This window comes from Aphis gossypii, chromosome X, assembly GCF_020184175.1.
Source record: "Aphis gossypii isolate Hap1 chromosome X, ASM2018417v2, whole genome shotgun sequence".
In the NCBI taxonomy this organism is placed as follows: Eukaryota; Metazoa; Arthropoda; class Insecta; order Hemiptera; family Aphididae; genus Aphis; species Aphis gossypii.
The window spans coordinates 61,488,292-61,501,454 of NC_065533.1; the positions used below are offsets into that span (position 1 = coordinate 61,488,292).

Sequence of the window (13,163 nt, forward strand, 5' to 3'; positions counted from 1 at the left end):
TCTGCAGCTTCTTTTTCAAATTGTTGTACATTAATTTTTAATTTTTTCCCCTCGTTATCTATTAAATATTTTTATTTTTCAGAAATATCAGGTAAATAAATATTTTATCTAAATAATATGAAAATTGTACTTATATTGTATGTAAATAGATAACATATATTATTAAAATTAGGTAGTAGGAGTTTAATTAACTTTTAGCTTATAGGTTGATACACGTATATGCATAATAACTCAATAATATACAAATGTATGAAGCATAGACTAATAGAATAAACATTGTCTTGCGAAATATTAATGAGTTTGATTATTTTGATTTTAGAACTATTGATGATTCAGACGATATTAAAGAATTATCAGAAAAATCGATTAGTCCATATAATAATCTTACAGATATGTAAGTAAAACAATACTATAAAATAATACGTAACTAATTATCTATCACCACTCTTTATTTCTTAAAATAAATAAATAATTTTTTTTTTTTTATAGAATATTAAACAACTTGAAAAACCTAGAACATTTGGATTCGTCAACTTTCAAAAATTTAAATAAATTGCAGTCATTGTACGTTATTCTATAATAATGACCAATTATATTTAAATATATATATTATATTTGAACCATTAATGATTAGTATTTTGATTATATTTCTAGATATATATTGCGAGCTAGTGTTTTGAAAGAACTACCTCCCGATATCTTTCATGGTCTTTCAAAAACGTTTTTAGTACTGTGAGTTTATAAAATACATAAGCTCAAAAATATACAAGATGTAGAGATGTAGTAAAAGATTTAATGAATAATTTTAAAATAATATTATTTGTATACACTACATTTCTATTGACGTATTTGACAATTATTAATTTATTATCATTTGTATTTTTTCGTCAATATTCAACAACAAGATAAATAATGTAGGTATTATGCCAGTCGTACGTTGTACAGATGTTTAAATCTATGATTTGATTAAAACAATAATTATACAGTAAATTTATTTAAGTCTTCTAATTGATTATCGTGTATATATACATATTATTTTTTTTATTGCGCCTAAGTGTAATACGTTTTAATTACTTAACAATAGTATAATCAAATATTTTTGATTAATATCTTCAATTTTCAATTTTTATTTTATCAATAAAACGTGTATTCTTATTAATCCTATCATTAATTGTGTTGTGTTGAAGAAAAATTAAAAATGATATAAAATTGTTTTTTTTTTTAGTACATTTTGAACATAAAATCTAAATTACTTAATGGTTTTATAATTCTTCGTAAAGAAAATGTAATATTTATAATATTTCCTTTATAGTCGTATAAGTAAAGCGAATCTTAAGGCCATTCCTGATCTTTCAGACCTTGGAACTCCGACTGCGATGCACATAATGTAATTTAAAATTATTGACATTTTATAAGATAAATTATAACAGTCAACAAAATCTTTACATTTAATTTATTTTTAGTGAATTTGAAGGAAATCAATTGGACACATTACCAACGAATGGAATTAAAACTCGAGCAGAACAGTTGTAAGTACTATTATTTATTAAGTATAAGTTGTTTAATTAAATAGAAAATTATGAATCAAAATCTATTATTACATTTTCTAACATTTTTGATTAATTTTTATAATTTCATTTTCATGATATATTATTCGTAAGGAATATAATAGTTATTTATATTCTGAGTGTTAATACAAATTGTGACTTTTTCTGATTTTTCAAGTTTTATACATTGTATTTTGTATTAATTTCATTTTAATCTAAGACCTGAAATATATAGTATATTATTATATTATAATATTACAAATAATATAATGAAAATATATTAAATTATTTATTTTATTTACATAGTATATTTTTAATTTAAAATATTACAACAGAATATTTAAAATTATAATTGACGCCTACTATAATAGTATAAAATGTAGACAACTTTAGACTTTAATAATTAAATTTAGAATATAATATAATGTAATTTATGATTATATTATTATTTACCTATTGTTTAAACTGCATTAATTGTCCCCGTGATTGTTTTTGTAAAATAATACTTAGCATTTTAATCAAGATATAGCAAGCACGAATGATAATAATATTAATACTTTTACTTTACACCATTTATAATTTTTGCGAAAAAAAAAAAATTACAATGTATAATAATCGAGTATTATTATCATTTTGTGTGCATTTTACTTTATAATTTTTATTATACTTTATTGTTGGGTGCTTTAGTATAAGTACAGTTATGTTATTGACGAGGATTTAGATGTCAGATATGTTGACGAGGCTACATTGTTATTGGATCAATTCAAATGACATACCACTTTAAGAATAGTGTCAATTCTTAAATGGTTTTGATGTGTAAAAATGATAATTTATTCTGTCCAATATTAGTACGGTAACAATATGAAACAATGAAATAGTGATATTTTAATAAAAATGTATCGGTTGTAATTTTTAAGTGTCTAATGTAGTAATACAATACTTTCATTTGATTAGCGTGTATTCGATAGATCCTGGTTTAATAGAAACGAAAGAGTATACCATAATAATGAAATCAACACATTATGATATTAATGTCTTTGATTATGAACTTAAAAACCTTTTAATTGATAATATAATAATACATCATCATACAAATTACGTAATTATAATATGTTGTATCATTATTAGTGGACGTTGTCGTAAATTTAATTAACGAAGAAATACAGCTTCAATTATTTTTTTCTCTTGTAAGAGAGATATAAGTTAATAATTTATTGAAAAATATAAGATAATAATATTATTTGTACATACATAATCTAAAATATATAACATTTAAAAATAATTAAATTTTTTTTTTCACAAAAATTAAAATAGTCAATATTCATTAATTTATCATTTCATATATAAGATAATTTATTATATGAATTCAACTTTTATATTTTTAACAATAATATTTAAAATTAATATTATTTCAATAAATAAATCAACATTTATGTATTTTAATTCAACTAATCGTAAAATAAAAATAATAGATTAAGAAATCGCGCTTTAAAAAAATTATTATCGTCAAAATATTTGATAAATTTTCAAATTATTTTCTCGAAACAGTCCTTACAATGATTTTTTATGATATTTTGGATAATAAACATAGAATATAATTAAATTATAATATTGGAGAATATTTTAAATTAAATGTCAAGTCTTAAAATCCAAAATAACACATTTTGTCAAAATAAATTAATTCTTAATTATATCAACATAATCAAAATAAATTTAGTTATATGGCTTCGATATAAATTGCTTTATTTATATCATCAGTTTTTCGTTGGTTTTCTGAAAATTACTAAGCAATATAAATAAGTGTTATCGTAAGTAACTTTTTGCTTAATTTATACAAAAAAATATTAGCTAAGTACTCAAACTTTATAAAATATTTAAAGTATCTATACTTGTTCAATCTAAAAATATAATAACAAAGAACGAAGATCATTATAAACAGTTAATTCGTTATTGATTTCTAAGATGTTTTTTTTTTGTTTTCTACAAAAAACCTTTTTGTAGAATTGTTAAGAAAATAAACGTTACCTAATATGCTTTATAAATATTATTTATTTTTTGTACTTTTCTCTTTGTTGAAAAAAATATCAATAACAGAAAATATAATTTAATTTAACATTGAACTTGTTACATAAATTATACTTTACAGTTTATGTTTTTAAAACCGTAAAAACTAAAAAGTTTTCATTTTATTACCTGAAATATAATTCATTTTTGGTATATTATTTCTTATAAACGAGTTTATGAGTAAATAAATAAACGAGTATAGGTACAATGTACATAATACTCCGTACCTATGCTTAATATTATATGATATTTTTAAAAATATATTTTTTTTTAAAGATTTGAATAAAAATATGTATATTTTTTTGTTTAAATTTTTAGATTATTGGAATATAATAAAATAAGTGTGGTAGAAAATTGGGCATTCAATGGTTCTGAAATAGCAAAACTGTAAGTAATTGAAAAATTATAAAATGGATTTTTTTTTTTTAATATTTTAAGATTAAGCTTAGAATTTTATATTAATTATTTTATTATTACAATCACCATCAAATTGTATTAAATTTGTTACAGGAGTTTGAGAGGAAATTATTTAGACTTTTTGTCTGAACACAGTTTTGATGGAATTTTAAACTTACGGACGCTGTAAGTTATTTAAAAACACGAGTTACCCGCGCAAATAAAAATGATCATCATAACTTTTTTTTTAAGTAATAAAAAAAATTTAAACTTTTAACTGTAAAGGCCTAGGATTTTCTTAAGAATATCACTTTATTTTTTCAATATTTTTGAAAACTAAAATCATCTAATAAGTACTTTACTTCAGGTACTTTTAAAGTAACATTACTATTAAACTACAAACAATAGATAATTTGCATAAAATAATTTTTTTATAACTTTAAAAAAATCATTATGTGCTCAGAATTTCATAAAAAATTAATTTATTTTCCTAATTTATAAATGATCAATTAGTTGGGTTTAAAAAACTACTTTTATCTGCACATGTAATTTTTGTTGTTTTTTATCTACTAAAATTGTAGCGCTCTTAATTTATAATTAATAAACATTTTTATAATCAGTATGGTGTGTATTTTTAGAACTGATTATTATATTAGCATTATATACATGTTTTTATTACGTAATTATTTAATTGTTTAGTGTAATTATATTTATATAGTTAATAGTCATTTGGTTTTAGAATTCATGTTATTAATTATTGTATTCTAGAGATTTATCACATTCCTCAATGAAAGTATTACCGACATCGGGATTGAAAAGCTTAGAGGTTCTTCGCATAGAAAATGCTCCTTTTATGACTGTGATTCCTTCAGTTTATTTATTTGGTGTATGTACCAACTATAACATTATTTTATACTTTTGGAGTTAAAATTCATTTATTGTCATATAATAAATTAATAATAAATAGATATTTTTTGTGGTTTTCAGAATTTAAAAGAAGCTTATCTCACTTACTCATTCCACTGTTGCAGTTTTCAGTTTCCAGCTAAACATGATTATTCATCATATGAGTTTCATAAAGTAGGTGTTAATTTATTCCTGATGCTTAAAAACATATTTTGATTAAACTTTTTTAAAATAGCTTGGTACTTACAAAAAAATACCTTTTAAAATTTTGTTAACAAAATTTTCTAAATATTTTCGTTTATTATCACTGTTCAGATTAAATTGTCTTTATTTTTATTTATTCAAAATCATTTACAATGTAAATTTTTCATGGAGGTACTTGAAACATTACTTATTACAAAATTGGGTAGTATAGTAATAGTATTATTATTTATTATTATTATACAACAGCATTTTTCAATAAAAAATTTAGGTCACTATACTAGTTATTTTCATAAAGATGTTTTGTGCTTGTGGATTATAAAAAAATATCGATTCTATAACTTTATATTATGATACAAATAATACTCGTGATAAACATTACGTGAAGTATATATGAGTGAAAAATAAAATTTGAAGTTACATTCATAGCATAGTCTAGTTTTTTGATGTCAACTATATACTCTGTAGACATTTGCAAAATACTTATATAACTGTCTCTGTCTCTCAGAATTTTATCATAGTAAAAACAATCATCAAATATATATATTATATATATATGTATCGATCTAATTTGTACGTTTAGTGTTTGAAGTAAGTAAACGTGAATTTTTGTGTATACTCATTTATTTTTAAAAATTGATCGAGGATCATAACGGATTTGTTTTAAGATAAACTTCTTATAATTATTACTATTATTATTTTTTAATCACTTTATTTCTAAGTATAGTTTTCCTTACATAATATTATAGGAAGATTCACAAACTCCGAGTGAATGCGTTCAGACAAAACAAAATTACGACTTTCAAGTGGTATCAAATGATTTTATTGAAAACGGTTATATAGATTATGCAAACGATAGCGAAGAAGAATTTTTTAACGAGCCAGCCATTACAAATAGAACCCAGGACATTATATGTGGAAATATTACTCCACCTAACATGTAAGTATAGCGTTGTAGCACGTATAATGTTCTCATAGTTTCTCTAAGAATTGTGCCACTATAACAGTTTAAACTCAAAATATGTGTGCTTTTGATAACCATTCATCGAGTTTATTTATTATTTTATAGGTCATATAAAATAAATATATAAATATTTTTATATTAATATATAAATAATATATAAATATATAGAATTTGCGTTTTAATGAAATGGAGATAAAAATTTTGACAGAAGATACGTACGTAGGTGCGGACGTTTGGACGTTGTAGCCGATTACAATAATGTTGTTTTTATGTTATTTGCATTTTAAATTAAAGTTATTCAAGTCTATTGTGGTTAAGTTAGGTTAGGTAATAAACCCGAAATAAATCGTTCATGACAACCACCAAATTCGTTTTGCGCTTCATCCAATTTAAACTGTACCTTTAAATAGTGATAGACGTATAGGTAGGTACTAAATATATTTTCTTAAACAAGTTCCAATTAGAGTTTCAAATTTTATTGTTAATAATAAAAACGTATATTTAATTACATTTAACTATCTAAACCCATAAATGTTGAACTTAATTTTTTTTTAATATTTAAAATCATAATGAACTCCACGAACTGTAATATAATTTTAATGCATCGTTCACTACGTATGGACATAATGAATATTATATTATAATTTATATTCATATATTATACTTAAAAATCCAATTTTCGTCCAATACATTAACACCTAACCAAACTTTGATTGACTTTAGAGTGACGTTCTGTTCTAGGGAATCCGATGTCAAATGTTGGCCACAACCAAACGCCTTGAATCCATGCGAAGATATAATGGGTTTCTATTGGCTTAGAGTGTGCGTTTGGCTAGTGGGAATCGCAGCGTTACTGGCAAACGTAGTTGTACTGTTGGTGGTTTTCCGTAAAAAGTTTAATTACTCCGTGCCCAGATTTCTGATGAGTAATTTGGCTTTCGCCGACTTTTGTACGGCCATTTATTTGTTGCTATTGGCTTACGAGGATTTGGTGTCCAGTGAAAAATATTTCAACTACGCTTACACATGGCAAAACGGTAATTATTGCGCGTCAAATACTTTTTCTTTAAACGCATATACGCAGATAGTGCGAACAACATTTACGACATTTTTGTGGACTTGAGCACTCATACCGGCTTATCGATGTATAGTATATTTTATCTACTATATGTTATTTATGTATAGGTATAAATATATATATATATTAAATGTACGCCCTGATTTATTTGTTACGTCATATGAATACATGTATAGGTTTATGTAAATGGTAGAGTGAACAAAGGTACAAGATAGTCCCTTTCTTAGAATTTATAAAAAAAAAATAATCTCTACGCATGTTTTCAGATGCTCCACAGTTTTGGATGAGCCACAAAAGAGAATGCGTTTCAGTATTAAATTTGTTAGTAATTTTTTTTTCGAACAGATTTCCATTAGTTTTTACATGTACGTGGTTTCTCAAAACTTTTATAAATATAAATTCTGCTTATTTTCTGACTTTTGATATTTTTACCAAGAATAATACTACTATCAGTCTTACATCCGAATATCAAGTCATAATTCCTAAAATTACATATTACATCTAAAAACAATGTGTTCATGAAAAGTTAACATACATTTTATAGTTTAAATAATAAACGTTATTCAAATATTTCATAAAATGATTTAAAATGTTATTTTGTGAAGTAAAGTTATCATAAGTATAGGTTCAGATTAGTTTGTCTCCTTCCGATTTAAACTTGAGGTGAAACTTTTTCTCAATCACACCAAAATATTTTCAACTAAAATTGTTATGCATTTTTGGTACATATGTTTAAAGTTTGTATTTTATAAGTATTTCTTGTTTTCATACTAAATTCTAGATTTTATATAATATTTATGTACAAACTACTATCATATGTGAGTTTTAAAAAATGTTTATGACTTGTGACTTATTGTTACAATATTAATCCGCTTGTTATTGCTGAATGACTAAATATGTCTTATTATAAGAATTACGTCATGTTGTAGGGTTCGATGAATATATTATTGAAGAATACATTATTATTTAAAACATCAAACTATTCATATTTCATATAAAACTAATTACGTTTTTATTGAGTATTCCAATTTTCATCAGCTATTTTACTATATTTTAGTTTATTATATTAATTTTAAATAGAATGTACCTATCTAATAATTTTATTATTTTTAGTTACTATAATATGCTCATATACTATACACAGCAGTGTAATAAAGAGTATAAGTATATGCGCACTTACATTTTTTTTTTTTTTTGAAAATCGCATGCAACAATACACTAAACATAGATAGGTATACGCACTATAATTATTATTCATAATTCGACCAAATTAAAAAAGTAATAACCTATTTCAATCAAGATGCTTTTGCGTCAACTGAAATAAAACAAATCATTAAAGACATTATGTGTTTACATTGATAACAAACCATACGTATAATATGGACCATCATTAATGTCATTTCGTATTATAACAATTATAATAATTGGTTTAATTACGCATATTATGTAATATATTAATTATAAATATCTAATAAAGTTCAAATTTTTTGTGCAATTTCCTGCGGAGTTATTATGTGTGATAAATAATATTATTATAATAATTTGACTAAGAAACGTGTATTGGCTTATAAAAAAATAAAAAATTATATAATATAATCAATAATAACAGCAATATAACGATTAAATATTTAATAGAAGTATATCTATTATTATACATAGTGTAATGTGCACGTAATATTATTGTGTATCACTGAATATAATTATATATTATATCCATTAATAGCTATACTATACGCTAAATTATAGAGGATTTATGATATTTTTACATAGGCGTTGGATGCAAAATCGGAGGTTTCTTGACGGTTTTTTCGTCTCAACTATCGGTTTTCGCGTTATGCTTGTTAACGCTTGAACGGTGGTACTCAATACGCAGGGCACTATACACAAACAAAATGACGTTCGCTTCAACTGTGAGAATAATGGCTTTTGGTTGGGTGTATTCAATTGTAATGGCAACCATGCCGTTATTGGGCATTTCGAGTTATTCTACTACCAGGTAAACATAAGGCGCTCTATCGAAATCGTACGTTAATTGAAAATAAATATATTGTTATAAATAGTTATATGAGTAAGCAAATACGTTTTGAGATTTTGAATAAAATAAAATACGAATCTCTGAGAATACCGTATGTATATTATAATATACGTGTGCGTACTAGTAAGAGAAAAACGCTATTATTATTTAACTAAATCGATCATGTTACAAGACGTCGTTTTAAAAATATTATAACAGGATTTTCCCGTACACGTATAGTTATATATTCTATATATAAGTCAATGCAAACAGTTTTAGTAACGCTATCCTTTTAAACATGCTAATATTATATTACGATGAATTTGTGAAAGTAGTATATTAAATATCATATAACTGACAAAGCGACCCAAAATGCCAAAATTAAAATCGTAAATATTTAAAAGCGGATTGTTTTCAATTTTCGTAAGGATTATAATTTTATAATTTATTCAAAATAAATTTTAGTTCGTGATTTTCAAAACGTGATTTGAATACGAGTATGAAAATAATGACACGTGCCAATGGGTTTGACGTAAACGGCAATTCAAGCCATTGTAATATAGTTAGACATAATCTTAAAAGTTAGGTCAATTTGTGTTATAGTATGCTACATACAATATCTATACAATTTAAAATATGTAATAGTTTCGTAATGGTGTTAAACATAAAATATTTCTTAAATTATTTATAAGAAATAAAAATAATAGTTGAAATTAAAAGTTATTTATATGAAGGCGTATTAAATAAAAACAAATCAGTTAACATTTTAGACAACCTAAGCCTTTAGGAGCTTAATGCAATGAATGATAATCATTACATTTTTTTTTGTAATTTTATGCTTGTAAAATGGTTCATACAAATTAACATTAAAAAAAAGTACAACGAGAAAAATTATTATAATTATTTTGTTGTTATTAAATGAAAAATACGATGAATATACCTAAATTATAACCTAACCTAACCCACTTTAAATGATGTTAAGATCAATATGATGTATTATATTTATGTAATATATGATTAATTATCATAATAATCATAATTATGATTCAAATTTTAATTATTTAGTGACCATTGACGTCCATAAATTAAAAAATATCCGATGTTTTAAAATGAAACATTTTTCACGTATTAGATATATTATGACAATATGTTGGACGATTCTCAAAACAAAGTACCAAATTATTTATTACAATTTCATATTAATTATCATCTATCATGTATTTATGCATAAATAATTGTAAAATCTGTATAATATTTTTTATAGATAGATCAAGTACAACTTACTATTTTAGCATAAATAGTTTAAATTTTAAATTCTAATAAAAAAAATTAATACCCAGTACTCACTAATATTATAAACGTAAGAAAACATGTTTGAAAATTATTGATTAAGTCTTATAAATAATAATAAAAAAAAGTCTTATAATATGATAATACATGTATTTGAAATTATAAAAGACTATCGTGTTCGAAATGTTGTTATAATAAATATTAATTTTTAATTAAACATCTAAAAGATCAGTCAAAACGTTTATTTATTGTAAAATACAAACTAAATTTATAGGTACAATAAAAAACGTTGTTATGAACTGTAAAATAATTAGACGAGTAATTTTCGATACCACGCCAATATTATAGTATGAAAATTAAAAAAAAAAAATGTTTATAAATAAAAATCATGAGACGATAAAAAAAAAATAACTCCGAAAATGGTTTATATTATATTATATTCTCGTCTAGTACTAGTACAGCACTGTGTAGTTATATTCATGCTAGTATTATCATTGCACGTGTCCCATATAATATCTGAGTGGCAAATGCCTAAAATATTACATTGTTAGAATTTGGTTTTATAGGTATAACAATAATATTAACAATGAATAATTCGTGAAATTATAAATGTTTAGTACATATTTTATGTACATACAATAAACTCAAAAGCACTGGGCGTTAAGTATATACACACCGTGTATATAGTGTATACGTCTTATAGTTAACTAAAAGTACTACATTCAGCGCCGACCTTAGTTTTATATTATTATTAATATTATTATACGCCCTACACGCTCATATCCGCCATCGATCACATACGTAACAATAACAGTAACGATATCAACAACAATATTGCTATTGCCGATATGTCGTACGATGTAACAATGATGTATTGGGTATTTAAAACACTATATTATAGTCTGTAGTACGATGGGTAAAATAATAATACCTCATCGAGTATCTGTGCACCTATTTAGTATAACACTGTATGTAGGTGCATCGCATAAATAAATATTATACATATAAGTATAATATTCAAACGCATAATATGTTTAATGTATTTATAGGCGCTTCGGAATAGTGTATTGTTTCCGGTATTGGTGGAATTCGTCATTAGTGACTTTTGCAAGTTGATTGGAGGGATTTTCGGAGTTAAGAGAGGGTTGGGATTGATGATGGTTAGTTTTTCGGAGAAAACTACGGCGACGTTTAAACGTCTGCGGTTAAACGTCTGCGGTCTAACGTCTGCGATCCAACCGAACGGTCTGCGGTATAGCAAGTCGTTAGTATAATGTTTTGTATGTATGTATATATGCATGTATGTATGTATGTATACATATAGGTGTATACGATAATATAATATAATGTTGTTGTTGTTGTTGCTGCTGTTGCTTCTGCTGTTGCAAGGGTGTTGATTATCATAATACCATGAATGTAAGAGGACTCATCGATAGAATCCATCATTCTTTCAGCGAAAAATTAAAAAAAAACTAAAATCTTTGTGCAATGAGTCTCATCCAGTTATCCAAGTGCAGATAGTTTTAAAATAACCTATCCATTCCGTCACTTGCCATATTTTTTGTTATACTGCAGGTTTCTTCTACATTTTATTATTTAATCGAAAAATAAGTTTACAGTCCGAATAGTTTTAGGTATGTATTTATTGAATAATACTATATTTTTTTTCTGCTGCTGCTGTTATTGTGATGAAATTTATGTACTTTTCTGCTTTTTCATTGATCTTCTATATAGCTTTTCTTTTAACTCGGTTATATATAATTTTTCTATCAATCACTTTTTCATCACACTTTTCATGATTATGTTCAATAAAATTTTACAAAATTACATTATTGAGGGATTAAATGAAAAAACCACTTACACGGCGACGAGAACAATAAGTTCACCGAGTTGAAGTTAAATTTATTGCCATTTTTATAAAAATTGATTTTATTTTTCATTTAACATATAATATTATAGTACTCTTTGGTTTTACTTTCGTATCTGTGTGTCGTGTGTTCAGTGTTCACGTATTCGACACAACTGTTACGCATATGCCACCGAGCCTATATTTATCAGTCGGTATCCTCTCCGTACACGACCATTGACCAGCATTGACGAAAATACCTTACTGCAGAGTATTGAACGCCGTGTTCAAGGTCATCATCAATCAATAACCTTACACACATTCAAATATCTTATCTACGAGCCAACTCAAACATATTACAGAAAATACACACCGTATACGCTTTTTAAAATTAAAATTAATTTGTGACTATGGGTGAAGGGAGGTAAGATAGCTGCAGCCCTCTATAAAATTTCAGGAAAGTTTAAAAATACTTTCTATGTATTATGTTTTTTGAACATAATATTACGAGACAATACGAGTAGATACGTAACATAATTTAATTATATGTTATAGGGGTTGTATTATAATTGTAGATCTGGGAATGCGATTATCACTATAACGGGTTATAGGACACTATTTATACGGTCACCCACAAAAAATGAAAACCGCGGACAGTTTGTACTATTTCAGAAAGTAATAAAATATACATGGCGGACAGTTTGTAATTTTTCAGGTAAAAAAAAATGTTGAGACATTAATATTACAAAACCCAAATATATAGTATATGCATATATATATATTTATTTTATAGTTAAAATATATAAATAATAATAATGATAGTTATAGCAATAAATTCGTCAATTTGTGTTTTGTAT

General features: G+C 24.5%; 1 protein-coding gene across 2 annotated transcripts in view; it reads left to right on the forward strand.

Annotated features, from left to right (window-relative positions):
- The window catches only part of LOC114122071 (lutropin-choriogonadotropic hormone receptor-like), a 63,492-nt gene that overhangs the window by 21,659 nt on the left and 28,670 nt on the right, over positions 1 to 13,163 (forward strand). For both annotated transcript variants that reach the window (XM_050207812.1, XM_027984624.2), the window contains exons 3-14: positions 320 to 394; positions 490 to 564; positions 655 to 732; positions 1,313 to 1,387; positions 1,464 to 1,529; positions 3,930 to 3,998; positions 4,122 to 4,193; positions 4,776 to 4,893; positions 4,995 to 5,087; positions 5,864 to 6,054; positions 6,820 to 7,115; positions 8,927 to 9,152. In XM_050207812.1, coding sequence (XP_050063769.1) covers positions 320 to 394; positions 490 to 564; positions 655 to 732; positions 1,313 to 1,387; positions 1,464 to 1,529; positions 3,930 to 3,998; positions 4,122 to 4,193; positions 4,776 to 4,893; positions 4,995 to 5,087; positions 5,864 to 6,054; positions 6,820 to 7,115; positions 8,927 to 9,152 — 1,434 coding nt within the window. The remainder of the gene's footprint in view (positions 1 to 319; positions 395 to 489; positions 565 to 654; positions 733 to 1,312; positions 1,388 to 1,463; positions 1,530 to 3,929; positions 3,999 to 4,121; positions 4,194 to 4,775; positions 4,894 to 4,994; positions 5,088 to 5,863; positions 6,055 to 6,819; positions 7,116 to 8,926; positions 9,153 to 13,163) is intronic.